The sequence below is a fragment of the Thrips palmi genome, unplaced genomic scaffold (assembly GCF_012932325.1).
Source record: "Thrips palmi isolate BJ-2018 unplaced genomic scaffold, TpBJ-2018v1 HiC_scaffold_19, whole genome shotgun sequence".
Lineage (NCBI taxonomy): Eukaryota > Metazoa > Arthropoda > Insecta > Thysanoptera > Thripidae > Thrips > Thrips palmi.
In genome coordinates, this window is record NW_023144628.1 from 4,414,041 (window position 1) to 4,427,540 (window position 13,500).

The 13,500-nt window shown below is 64.0% G+C and overlaps 1 protein-coding gene across 5 annotated transcripts in view; it reads right to left on the reverse strand.

Moving 5' to 3' along the window:
* Positions 1-13,500, reverse strand: part of LOC117645671 (calmodulin-binding transcription activator 1) — an 89,752-nt gene that overhangs the window by 42,381 nt on the left and 33,871 nt on the right. For 4 of the 5 annotated variants that reach the window (XR_004587739.1, XM_034385979.1, XM_034385980.1 and 1 more), the window contains exon 2: positions 1,812-1,903. Coding sequence is in view for 4 of the 5 variants with exons in the window: in XM_034385979.1 (XP_034241870.1) it covers positions 1,812-1,903 (92 nt within the window). In the remaining variant the exon portion in view is untranslated. Of the gene's footprint in view, positions 1-1,811; positions 1,904-12,448; positions 12,557-13,500 lie in introns of those variants that run through there. The other variant, XM_034385984.1, reaches the window with a different exon arrangement.

The window sequence follows — 13,500 nt, forward strand, 5'->3', positions numbered from 1 at the left end:
AAACTCGACAACTTGAGTCGGGATACTCCGCGCGCGCCATCACCTGCTTATTGCAGGCCGTATCACTACACCGGAAGTTTCGCGGCCGTTACGCTTTTACTTCCCATTTGCGGAGTGCGCGGCTAATTTCGCTCGCGGCTCGGCGGCACGGCACGGCTCGGCGGCCGCGGACCCTCCGCGCCGAACGCGGCGGCGGTAAACCGCAAAGCCCGGCAGAGCACGGCGAAGCCGCCTCGGAATGAAATGACGAGTCCCGGATTGATTTACGCGAAGCAGGCGAAGCGCGGAGCGGGCCAAGCCCCGCCGTAAAGGGCGGGCCTGGCCGAGCACGCCGTCGTCGCCGTCCTGGCCGCCGCGTCGACGCGGTGCTGCACGCGGCCTGCGCATTCCTTTTACGGCCGACTGACCGGACGGCCGGCCGCGATTCGGCGGCGTGTCGTCATCTGTCCTGCAGCAGGCCGAGCTCGTCGTCGTCGTCGTCAAAGACCTCTGCAAGACATAAACACTCGGGGCGGCCGCGCGCCGCGCACGGAGAGGTCCGCGCCAATGAAACGCGAGCCGCTGCTGCAGCTTGACGACCCCCTGAACCCTCCTGTCCCTCTCGCACCGGTGCGGGACGCCGCACGAGTGCGAGAGGGACGGCGCCACGAGTTCGGAATGAGCGCCGTGCCGCGTCGGTGTCATAAGCACGCCATAAGGCCCGGCGCTGCAGTCGAGTCCCCTCGCGGATCATAAAGACATCACAGGTAGAAAGAAGAAAGAGTCATGACGACGACTGGGGCCGCGGGGCCCTTGGTAGAGCCTGGCGGGGCCTGGCGGGGCCGCAGCGTGACGACTTCGGACAGCCGCTGGAAAATAGCCCTCGTTGGCGCGTTCCCTCGCGGGACGGTCGCCGCCCAGCGGCCCTATGGCTGAGGGCTCGGCCCGCAGGGTCGGCCCAAAGGGCTTGCTCATTGTTTCCCGCGGAATCCCCGTGTAATTTGGCGGGCCGAAGGGCGGAAGGGCGCGGAGAGGGGGAGGGGAGGGCGACCTCTCCTGACTATCACCAGCAGTCTTCGGATTGTGTAAGACCCTCTCATCAAAAAGTGTGGGCGGAAAGGAGAGCGGCGCGGGAGGGGAGGGGGGAAGGGTGGCGGAAGTGAGGGGGAGGGGGAGAGATTTATGACCGAGCGGCGGGGCGGCCCATCACGCGAGAGCCAAGTAAAAGTTACGTTGCCGAATGGCAAATCATCGGACTATCGCGGCCGCGGGGCGGAAGGGGAAGTGGAGAAGGAGAAGAGGGGAGGGGAAGGGAGGGGAGGGGAGGCTTTGGCGCCGCCGTATAGCCATACAGAGCGCATCTCGCGGGCCGCCTCGATGTGTGGGGGATGAGAAAAGTAAGCAGAGGTGGCGGTGACAGGCCCCTGTTCCGTTGCCTGCGTAGCGCGGCGGAGCGCGGCGTGGCGCCGTGAGGTGGGCCGTCGGCACGCCGACACGCAGGCATGGGCCAGGCAAGCCCGCCGCTACACTCCTACAGGTTGGCTGCCGCTTCCACCGCTTCCAGCTTGTTTTGCGGTCCATAAACTGTCGTCTTCTCCTTTATTTTATGTCCCCGCGCCGCCAGCCCCGCCAGCCCCGCAAGGCCCCGCAAGGCCAGACACGAGGCAAAGGGCGAGCCAGTCTAAATCCAACACACACAAAAAGGGCAGAAAAAAAGGGAGGCAAACAGTGTGGCAGCCGCAGCCAGCCACATCAAAGAGCGGCCGACGCATTCTCTGTCTCTGTCGAACTCGCGTGGCGCCCCGTGGGGGTGCGAGTGAGACGGCACCTACCTCGTTGGTGTTCCAGCGGTGGCGGATGCTGGGGAAGTGCTCGGCGCGCGGCAGGCTCTCCAGGTTGTCGGGCAGCTTGATCGGCTCGCCATCTGGAACACGCGGAGACATGGCAGGGTTAACGAGGCAGGCCCAGGCCCAGGCGGGGCGGAACCGCGACCCAAAAAGGGGCCGAAGAAACCCTTAGAAAGATAATCGATCGGTAATAACAGCGGCGATTAATGACGGGCAGATCAAGATGGCGCAGGCATTGTCAGGCCGGCCGGGCCGCCAGGCCGCGCGGTCAGGGTAATGGTGATGGATCGGCAGCAGCGGGGCCGAGCTCGGGGCATGTTTTCAAACCCTCATTTCGTCGAGGGTCACTCGAATCCAGCACGTGGCAGCGCCATAGCACCGCCTTTGGAACGAGGAGTGCATCGGTGCCATCGCCAGCTTGATTCGAGTTGAGGAAGCTCAAAACGCGACAAGAGCCGTGCCCGCCTGAACCGGTCTTCTGGGCCTCGACCACTGTGGGACGGCGGTGGCCTGGCGGGCTGCTCCCCAGTCCCCATGCGCGGCCCGGCTGGCCCAACTGGACCGGCCAGTGCTGACAACGCAACTCACACAAAAACGCGCGGCCAGGGCGGCAGGGCCCAAGTTGGCCGCAACAAAAGCAAATGTTTGGACAAAATGAATGTTTTGAATCTGGCGGCGCGGCGCGACGCGCTGGCCGCGGGGCCGCGGCGGGGCAGGGACAGGGCCTCGGGGGGCGCGAGCGCGAGCCGGCACGAAAAGGTACGAAACACAAACACGATACAGGTAACACAACACGGGCGTCACCAGAACCCTGTTTGCGGTGCACAAACACAGCAGCAGCCCCCAACCCCCGTCGGTATCTTCGTTTCCTTGTCTGTCTGTGTGCGCCGGCTCCAACCAAAGTCGTCACCCACACAGACGAGCGCACGCACGCACACACGCAAACGCGCGCCGCAAATATTTGCCTTCCATACGCTAAATCGCGTGAGCCTTGCTGTAGGTGAGTACGCACACAGGGGGCTCGAGGCTCCAGGCCGCCTGCGGTTCCTGCAGGGATGCCGCGGGGCGAAGGAGCCGCCAGCCCTGGCAGCGTCCTGGCCCAGGACGTCACCCCCGAATGACCTATTCATTTTCGCTCTCGCCCGACAGCCGCTGCCTCTCTTCCTCCGAGCCATCTCCGCCGCGAGGAACCGCCAGTCACGCGTTTGGGGAGTCAGAGTGTCTATTCCACGAGTCAGTGGTGTTGCCAACTGTTCGACGCCGGCGCGTCGCGGCCATTTTTGTCTACTTGTGGCAACACCGACTCGGAGGGTGTAGCGGGGAGGCCGCGATGCCCGAGGTGGCAGATAGTTATTGCTGCCTTGCCGTTCCGGCCCCGCCGCCGGCGGTGATCCCCCACCGTGTGGCCGTGGGGCCCACCGTGGGGCCCACACAGCAGCACAAGTGTGCCATATTTCGGACCTATGATTCGATTCCGGCAGCGCATGGCACGCCGAGGGGCGGGCGGACAGGCGGGTGGACAGGCGGGGGGCGCCGGGCCGTGCGTGGCGGCCGCCCCGCCGAGCTGGCAGCCAAGAGCCGGCAGCCCGAGCTGGCAGCAGAGCGCCGCTCCAGATGGCGTTTTTATCTGTTTCGGTTTTTTGATTCCAGACAGATGTAGCGGCGGTCCCGAGGCCACGGCGGCCACGGAAGGGTGGGCGTTATCGGCACGCTGGACAGGACGGGCCCAATGACGCACACACTGATAGCACGCTCGTGCGCGCACGCCGCCCCGCCCCGCCCCGCCCCGTCCGGCGGCGTCAGGCCGAGGTTATGTCACACTTACTCTCCGCCGGAAAGACGTGGGGCCACCACGCCGCGCCACGGCGCGCCACGCCACTGGGGGAAGGGGACGGGGAGGCAACATACGGTCTGCCCCTCAAGGCCCAAGGGTCAGGAAGACGACATGGAGTGTGTCTGAAAGGATCTCGTGGTCGGCGGAGGAAAGGGCAGGCGGTTTGGACGATTTGCTGAAAGTGCGTTATTCCTGCTGCCCGCCTCGCCCGCCTCGCCCGCGCCGAGCCAACCCAAAACTAACTCTCCCGCTTCCTGCTGCCCCTAAATTCCAGCGCGGCGGCAGATGCACTTGCACAGAACGGCAGGACGCCGCGCAGCGCAGACTGTGCTTCCCGGCGGCGCTGTGTGTGGTGACGAGCGCAGCCAGCCCAGCCAGGACGACGCCTTCCTTTAGCACCTCGGCGACGCGGCGCCTTCCGGTGGCGCCCCGAGACGCGTTGTGTCGTGAGGACGCCGAGGGCGCCGAGGGCGGGCGGGCAAGTCGGCGCCCGAGGCGGCGCGAGGCCACGACGGCGACGCGGCCGGCCTCCCAGCCAGACTTCGTTTGCAACACAACTCACGGACTTTAGACTTTGGACTTTGCTGCTGGCGCTGCTCATTTTTGCATCGCGTCTGATTTGGCGAAACAGGGAATGGCGAGGCCAGAGAGAGGGAGAGAGAAAGAAAGGAAGCCTGACACCGCGAAAAAGGGAAGTCGGAAAATAAAAGGGGCAACCGTTTCCGTACGAACGGCCTGGGCGCGGGGCGTAAGGCGCGCGCGGACAGAACCGCGGATCGAGATTTCGGAAAGCGATCGCTTTCCAGGATGTCAGCAGGCAGGCAGGCAGGCAGGCCAGGAGGCTTTCTGGGGGAGGGGGAGGCCGCGCTAAAGCGGGGCCTAGGCCAGCGGTTCTCAACCTTTCTCGGCTCGCGACCCCAAATTTGAAGCCAAAAATTTCCGCGACCCCCAGGAAAAATTTCGCGACCCCACGGGACCCCTCCTTTAACATGCCACGGCGTCTGATCCGAGGCGGGCATTTCGCTCCCTCAACGGGCAACTGGTCTTTGGACCTTCCTTTAGCATGCCTTTGTTACGGAGTGCAATTATCAGTCTTAGTTTGAGAGCAGTATTGTCTCAAAGTTGGCCAAAACGCTCAGAAATGTCTATGAAAAATCGTGTTTTGGGCTGATTTTAAGCAGCCACTGCGTCTGATCCGAGGCGGGCATTTTGCTCCCTCAACGGGCAGTTGGTCTTTGGACCTTCCTTTAGCATGCCTCTGTTACGGAGTGCGATTATCAGTCTTAGTTTGAGAGCAGTATTGTCTCAAAGTTGGCCGAAACGCTCAGGCATGTCTTTGAAAAATCGTGTTTTGGGCCGATTTTAAGCAGCCACTGCGTCTGATCCGAGGCGGGCATTTTGCTCCCTCAACGGGCAATTGGTCTTTGGACCTTCCTTTAGCATGCCTTTGTTACGGAGTGCAATTATCAGTCTTAGTTTGGAGCAGTATTGTCTCAAAGTTGGCCAAAACGCTCAGAAATGTCTATGAAAAATCGTGTTTTGGGCGATTTAAGCAGCCACTGCGTCTGATCCGAGGCGGGCATTTTGCTCCCTCAACGGGCATTGGTCTTTGGACCTTCCTTTAGCATGCCTCTGTTACGGAGTGCGATTATCAGTCTTAGTTTGGAGCAGTATTGTCTCAAAGTTGGCCAAAACGGTCGCACGATGTTTTAAAGACATTCGACGTTTTGGGCCGATTTGAGACAATACTGCTCCCAAACTAAGACTGAAATCGCACTCCGTAACAAAGGCTGCTAAAGAGGTCCAAGACCATTGCCCGTTGAGGAGCAAATGCCCGCCTCGGATCACGCGTGCTGCTTAAATCGGCCAAAACACGATTTTTCATAGACATTTCTGAGCTTTGGCCACTTTGAGACATACTGTCCCAATAAGACTGATAATCGCATCCGTAACAGCATGCAAGGAAGGTCCAAAGACCAATGCCCGTTTGAGGGATTAAATGCCCGCTCTGATCAGACGCGTGGCTGCTTAAAATCGCCCAAAACCGATTTTTCATAGACATTTCTGAGCGTTTGGCCAACTTTGAGACAAACTGCTCCCAAACTAGACTGATAATCGCACTCCGTAACAGAGGCATGCTAAAGGAAGGTCCAAGACCATGCCCGTTGAGGGAGCAAAATGCCCGCCTCGGATCAGACGCAGTGGCTGCTTAAAATCAGCCCAAAACACGATTTTTCATAGACATTTCTGACGTTTTCGGCCAACTTTGAGACAATACTGCTCCCAAACTAAGACTGATAATCGCACTCCGTAACAGAGGCATGCTAAAGGAAGGTCCAAAGACCAACTGCCCGTTGAGGGAGCAAAATGCCCGCCTCGGATCAGACGCTGTAGCTGCTTAAAATCAGCCCAAAACACGATTTTTCATAGACATTTCTGAGCGTTTTGGCCAACTTTGAGACAATACTGCTCCCAAACTAAGACTGATAATCGCACTCCGTAACAGAGGCATGCTAAAGGAAGGTCCAAAGACCAACTGCCCGTTGAGGGAGCAAAATGCCCGCCTCGGATCAGACGCAGTGGCTGCTTAAAATCGGCCTAAAACACGACCCCAGCATCGCCGCGACCCCTTAAAAAAATTTCGCGACCCCGCTTGGGGTCGCGACCCTAAGGTTGAGAACCACTGGCCTAGGCGGCGGAGCGGCAGGCCGAACAGTGCGACCAAGACCATTTTTAGTTGTTTTATCCATAATCCGTCTAATGAGGGGCACGGGGAGGCCCAAGCGGGGGTGAGGGTGGGGGGCAAGACCGGGCGCCCTGCCCGGCTGTGCTACCCCCCGCGGGGCCCGGCCCGGCCCCACCAGGCTCCGCGAGTGGGGGGCACGGGGGGCTATACTTCCCGTCTGATAAGGACAAAGTTGGTCGCCCGTCACAGGCGGGACCTAAATCATTGAGAGGCCCATGAGGCTTGCTCGGTGGGGAGGGGGAGGGAGGGGGAGCATAAAACAGATTCCCAAGTATCAATCTCTTTAGGCGAACTTGCTGCCGAGCGGAATGGCTTCGACTTGACTCACGACGAAGGGAAGAAGCACAGAGGAAGGGCATCAACACACACACACACACACACACCACACACACACACACACACATGGGCGCAGACGGAGCAACGTTCACCATCAGTTGGACGCCTCCTCCTCTCCATATCGGACACGTTTTATTGCCTTTTGTTAGGACGTTGCGCCTTCCGACTTTGATCCCGTTCCCGTCGGTTCCCTTCCCGCCTGCGACGGTCTGCGACGGTCTGCGAGGACGAAAGGGGGCGGAGTGGGCGTCCACCGCGTCCACTCCAGCAGGTCCGGCGGCTCCAGCGCGTCCCTCCAGGAAAGCCCGGCCGGGATCACGGCGGCGATAGCATCTCGGCGGGACATGCGGGATTGCGGGCCGGGGTCCGCGTGCCCCGCGTGTCACAGATTTCAATCGAGGAGGCCGAGGAGGACGCCCAGGGCAGCGGGCCCACGGCGGGCACCGCGGCCAGGTGAGGCCGCCGGAGGGAGACTGGCGTCGTCCTCGAGGAGGGGGAGGGGGGGGGGAGGGGGAGGGGGAGGGGGAGGGGGAGGGGAGGGGGAGGGGGAGGGGGGGGAGGCGGACACGACCCGCGCATTACTCAGCCGTCAAAGAAGCGGCGGCCGGGCCGGCTGCACGCTGCACTGCAAGTGCTCGCCTGATGCGCTTCTCGCTTGACTCGGCGAGGCGAAACGAAAGCCGGCGGCGGAAGCGCCAGCAGCACGCCGCCAAGCACGGCCACGCCACTGGCGGGGGCAAGGGGCACGGGGCAAGGGGCACGGCGCTGGGAAGGGGAAGGTCACCGCGCGGAGCTATTACGGACGATACGGCCTGGCGGCGTGGCGGCGTGCCACGGGGTGGTAATGTCGGCCCCGGTCGCCCCGCCCCGCCCCGCCCGCCCCGCCACGCCCAGCGTGCGTAGCGTGTGTCCGGCACGAGGCCTCCGCGACGGTGGCGCCGAGGACGCCGAGGACGGCGCACGCACGCATGGCCGCCGAGATGATGAAACCGGCAAGACGTAGTGAGGCGACGTGCGCGACGACGCCACCCCTTTCTCTCCCCCCTTCCCCCTCCCTCTCTCCCTCGCGAGCACCCGCGCCATCGCCGTGCCCCTCCTCTCTCTAGCAGCAGCGCCGACAGAGCGAAATTTTCACTTTTCCGAAACTTTGACCTCTACACCGCGGGCCGCTCGGAGAGGCCTGAACGTCGGGAAGCGTCTCCAGCGCCGGCAGCTGGGCAGGCTTTCGGCCTTCGGCTTTCGGCCTTCGGCTTCCCGCCGGCGAGACGACACTGCCATAACAGCGCCCCGCCTGGCCCCGCCTGGCCGCGCAGACGACGCGCGCACTTACGCCCCGAGCCGAGATTCGGCCCACATATCATACTCAAGTTGTTGAGAGGCTCGAAAACTCGTTCCGCCCGGCTGCGCGCTGCGCGCTGCGCCCCCCGCCTTCCAGCCGGGCCGTCCACCGTCCAGCTGGTCCCTGCGGCCGCCCCGTCCACCCCGTCCTCGTAGCGGCGACGCGAGTGTAGTCTTGTACCCAGTCCTGCTGGCCGGGATGATGCGAGGCTGCGAGGTCCCCGCGGGGAGCTACGAGGCCGACGAGGGAGCCGACGAGGAAGCCGACGAGGAGGCTGACGACACGGCGCGGCGGCCGGCCAGGCAGCCAACTTACAAGAGTGAAACAAATTGAATCCCAGGCAGCGCGGCACAGCGCGGCGTGTCCGACACGACCGACACGGCCGGCACACTGTTTTGCGGAGCAGTGCTTCCCGACAACAGTGGTTCGACGCGGCCTCTCTCGCGCCCCTTCGGCACGCGTGCGAGAGAGACGGCGTGGCGAAGGCACGGTTCGGAAGCAGCCTGCATCCCCTCCCCTCCCACCCACGGCAAGCCTGGGCTGGGCAAGCCGAGCCGCACCTGCAGCTGCATAAGCAGGCGGGCGGGCGGGCTGCCTCGCCTCGCGAGCTGCCGACCAAGGTCACGCCGTCGTTCGGGTCGGATCGCGAATTCGCCATCACGTGCAGCAACTGCAGCAGCGCGGCCCGGGCGTGGCGGGGCGGGGTGCCTGCCAGCCACTCCCCGACTCACTCACTCACTCAAACCCAGCACGCGAATCAAAACAGTGTGCATGTAAACAACGGGGCAAGCTCGGAGCCCGGAAGAGAGGGGCGTGCAGAAAGGAGTAGAGTGTAGGTGCGGGTAGGGCTGCCGCTTGGGCTACCGTGTGTGCGAGACGAGGCCACGGAGCCACGGAACGGAACGGAACGGGGTGTCAAGAGAGCCAAGTGAGTGCACCGCGGAGGGGGTTCATTTCCAACAATGGGCGGCATGCTATAGCCGCCTGGCCCCGCGAGGGTGCCAGTGTTGTGGCCGATGTTGGATTGTGTTAGGTTAGGCCGTGTAATCAGTGAGGATAGCCTGTTCCAAAGGGTGTTAATCGGGGCCGGTGTGGGTGTGGGGTGTCTGCCAGCAGCAGGGCCTCCAGGCCGGGGCGCGGGGCGAGGCGGGCGCCGCGGTGCAGCGGGGTGCACACGGGCTGCGCAGGACAGCGCGCGAGCTGAGCCGGGCCGCGTTGTTTGCTTATCAGAAAGTAATAGTTGACTATTATCAACACATGCTGCGTGAAAATTTATCATCACCCCGCCGTGCCACCGTCCCCGGCGTCCCCGGCCTGCTGCTGGTACTAGACGCCGCCGCCCCCTCGGCATCGCACTCACACTCACACACACACACACAGCCACACACGCGTTGGTGACAAATGTGTGACGCGAGCGTGTGTGATTAGAGCGCCTCGGACAGGGCTTTGCTTTCCAGCGAGGGAGGCGGACGGAAAGGGTGCAAAGCAGTGCAAAGCGGGGCGGGACAAAAACAACAACAACAATACACACAAACACACGGACTCGCCCGCCGCGGCGTGTTGGGACACAAATAATAAGGAAGGCTGGCGGGATTAACGACATCGCATGAGATTTGGCGGCGCGGCCTGCAGCCTGGCCTGCGGCATGGCCTGCAGCATGCGGCGGGCGACGCGGGCCGCGGGGATGAGCTCGCTTCCCCCGGGAACGCCCCGCCCCGCCCCGCCCCGCCCCCCGCCCCGCTGCACACGACGTTCTAAATGCCCAGGTCCAGGATAAAGTGGCCCGGCTTGGCGATGCAGCAAAACGCCGCACCGAGTGCACGCGGCCCACGGGGCCGGCAGGCAGGCCAGGCAGGCCGTCCTCGTCCCGCAGCACCCCTCGTGGGGCCTCTCTGGGCCTCGCGCCGCGCACTCCTCAAACGGGGCTCGCTCCACTCCTGCCGCTGCGCCGCGCAAAAAAAAAAAAAGCCCGGAAATAAGCCCATTTGCGAGAATCTGGATGCACTTTTATCTCTGGCGGGGCAGGGAGGGGGAGGGGTTGCATTTTATGCCGTGCCGGCGGTGGGGGTTGGGGGGGGGAGTGGTTCGCCAGGGAGGGTCATCAGTGTTAATCTCTGGACGGGCATGTGGATGTGGTGGATTGGAGGGGCTCGGCTGGCTCGCCACGGCCCGGCGGCACGGCCATGGGCTCGCCTAGTTCCGGCTGGGTCCTGGGCCAGCCGGCCTGCCGGCCCGGGGCGTGTTTATGAGGCCCAGCGGGCTCGGGGATCAAGCAGCTAATAACAACAAATTGTGAACGGTGTGCGGGGCTGCGGCCGGCCGGCCGGGCACGCGGATAAAAAGACCGAGGCAGATAACGCAGAGGCCCGCGCTGCCCGCGCTGCCCGCGCAGGCCTCGGCCACACCGCCGCCGCCACAGCCCCGGCCGCAACGCCGCAAGCTGACAGGTGACGGAAAGGATCTCTCAAATAATTACAACATCACCATAGAGACAAAGCGGAAAAAAGCATGTCATCCTGGGTGCATAAATTTTCAAGAAATATCCGGCTTCCTTTTTCCATAGGCCCGAGGCGGCATCGGCGGCGGCGGTTGGGAGAGGAAGGGGGGGGGGAGAGGAGGAAAAAAGAGAGATCCGTTTAAGCCGGAGGAGGCCATTGCCGCCTGCGCCGCCGGCCGGGAAACTTGCATTCTGCTGACGAAAGGGCGGGAAGCGGGCGGCATTCAAATCTCGCGCCAAAAGCGTGTCGTAAAGCTTCCGGGCGCGTCCAAACTCCGGGAAACGAACCGGCCAATTTTATCCCATGAGTTATAGAACACGGTACACAGCAAAGGCGCCACCGACGGCCCGCGCTTTACATTTTCCAAGACGCAAAATTCCGGCAGTGTGGTGATAAATCCCGAGCAGCCTGTGCAAAGTGACCGCCATGTCGCTGGCCGGCTCTCAGTCTCAGCGCCAACGCCAGAGGCACGCCAGAGGCACGCCAAAGGCCGAAGCGAATCGAAAACTGTAGTTAAATCCATCATGGGCAAAGGTACGGCTGGCACCCGCTCCGCCCGCTGCACCCGCTGCCAGTGTGCCAGCACTGCCAGCGCTGCCGGCACTCAGGGACAGCGCGGCGGGGGCAGGCGGGGCGCAGAGTTTGGCCCAGTCACCCGGTTAGTGGCATTGGATTATGCCTTCCCTCCCGCTCCCCTCCCCCACCGCCGTGTCCACTCGGACCGCTTTGGGCTACCTCCGGCTCGGCCTCGGTGTAGTGTGGGCGGAGGGCCACCGACATGCGCGCGACACGGCGAACACATCGCCCCAATTTAAGCCGGACCAGCAAGCAGGGCCGCACAGGGCCCGGGCTCGCTCTGGACAGCGGTTTCGACGCTCTGTCTCTCCTGCATGGCCGTAGGGATGAGAGAGAGATAGAGGAAGAGAGAGAAAGAGAGAGGGAGAGAGAGACGATAACAGTGTGGAATCAATCTGCAGCCCTGTCGTGACGCGGCGCCACGGCGTGCCTCAATTTGGCGCGCATTCCCGGGCCGCCGCGTGACGACGCGTGACGCCGCGTGATACTAACTCGTTTATCGGCGCACGCACGCACGGGATGCAGGCCCTGCAGGGCGCGCAGTGCCTCGCGGTGGCCGCCACAGGTACGGTCGTTAACAAGCCGTAACAGGTGTTGGGCGAACATGCCGCGGTCCTGCTGCCCGCGCCCGCGCCGCGTTCGCTCGGCACCCTCCGCGGGAAGGGAAAGCACCGCGAACAACGCGGGGCGGCCGGGCCCTCCCTCGGCCGGACCCACGGACCGATCCCAAAACAAAACAAAAGCAAACTGTTATTACGAGGCAACGCGCCGCCTGCTCCGCCGAACCGAACCGAACCCAACCCAACCGTATTCCGAGATCAAATAAATGCGCCGGCAGGGAAAAAGGAAAGAACGCGCTGCGCTTCGCTCAACAGAATGCATTTATTGCAGCGTGGCAGCGTCCGTCCGACGGGGGCCGAAGCGGACGGCAGGCAGGCCCAGGGCAGGCCGGCCAAGTCGACAGATTTATACGCGGCGCGCCTTGCCGCCCTCGCTGGACAAATCGGCCGCAGCGCTGCGCCGCGTGTACAGGAGTACGGCTTGCTTGTCCTGCTTGTCCTGCCCGCGCGGCACAAATGGCGCCCATTAAAAAGTGGCGCCGATCGCCTCCAGTTAATAAACGCAATGAGTGGCGCCATCAGTCACGCCGCCAAGGGGCGGCCAGGGGCGGCCAAGGCCCCCCCCCCCAATCGAAGCCTCCTTCTAATCGACTTCCTGGGCGTGGCCGAGGCCGGGCCGAGGCCGGGCAGCGGACAGGGCCCGGCCAACTTAGAGTGGAAAACGATGGCTTACGTGAGTTGATGGCGGGTTGATGCGCGTGGTGCTGGCCGGGGTGCGGCGCGGCGTGAGCCATGGCGTGGGCCACCGGCACCACAGCCATGTGGTGGCCGACGGCGTGGTGGCCCCCCGGGTGGCCGTGGGGGCCGACGACGGCGTTGCCGCGGTGGGCGAAGGGTCCGCCCCGGCTGCAGCTGGCCTGCTGGGCGTGCTGCGCGTGCTGCGCGTGCGGGGCCTCCAGCTGGAGCTGTCGCGGCTGCTGGTGGTGCATCTGCAGGTGCAGGGGCAGCGACGCGGACAGCGAGGCGTGCGGCGCATAGTGGTGGTGGTAGCCCTCCAGGGCTGCGGACGCGCCCTGGGACGCCGCGTGGGACAGCCCCTGGGACAGCCCCTGGGACAGCCCCTGGGCCTGGGCGTGGCCGTACACGGCGCGGTACGGCCCCTGACGGCTCCGGACCCTGTCCACGGCCTGTCCCTTCAGCTTGACGGCATGGGGGCCGAGCCAGCCACGCCGCCTCCGGCTGCTCCGGGGGCACGCGCTGGCGGCGGTGGCCGAGGCGGCGGCTCTTCTGCTTCGGGGCCTCGGGCGTGTCCTGGCGGTCCGGCGGGCGTGGCCGCGGCGGGGACGCCTCGCCGCCCAGCCGGGCAGCCTTCCGGGACGCGGCCGCTCCGGGCTGCCGGTGCTCGCTGTGCTGGGGCTCCGGGTGTCGCCGCGGGACTGCTGCGTGCAAACATGGCGTCATTGTCGACGTGGAGGCGGAGCGGGACAGAGGGCGTGCCATGCCAGAGCCAGCGACGAGGACGTGCGCGACAGCGACCGCCACCAAGAGGACCACGACCACGACGCCTCAGGACCAACCAAACCGAACCAACAAAAGCCAAGACGCCGAGGACTGAAAGTCAGCGAAGACCGCTACTTTGAGACGCCCTATCCATACTGTGTACACGAGAAAAACGAGTGATTGCCCGGTTACAAGCCGGGCCGCACGCCCGTCTGTGCGCGGGTAGGCAACACGCTGCGCGCGCGTGTGTGGCGGGCCGGCCTACCCGCCGCACCGCAGGCGCCT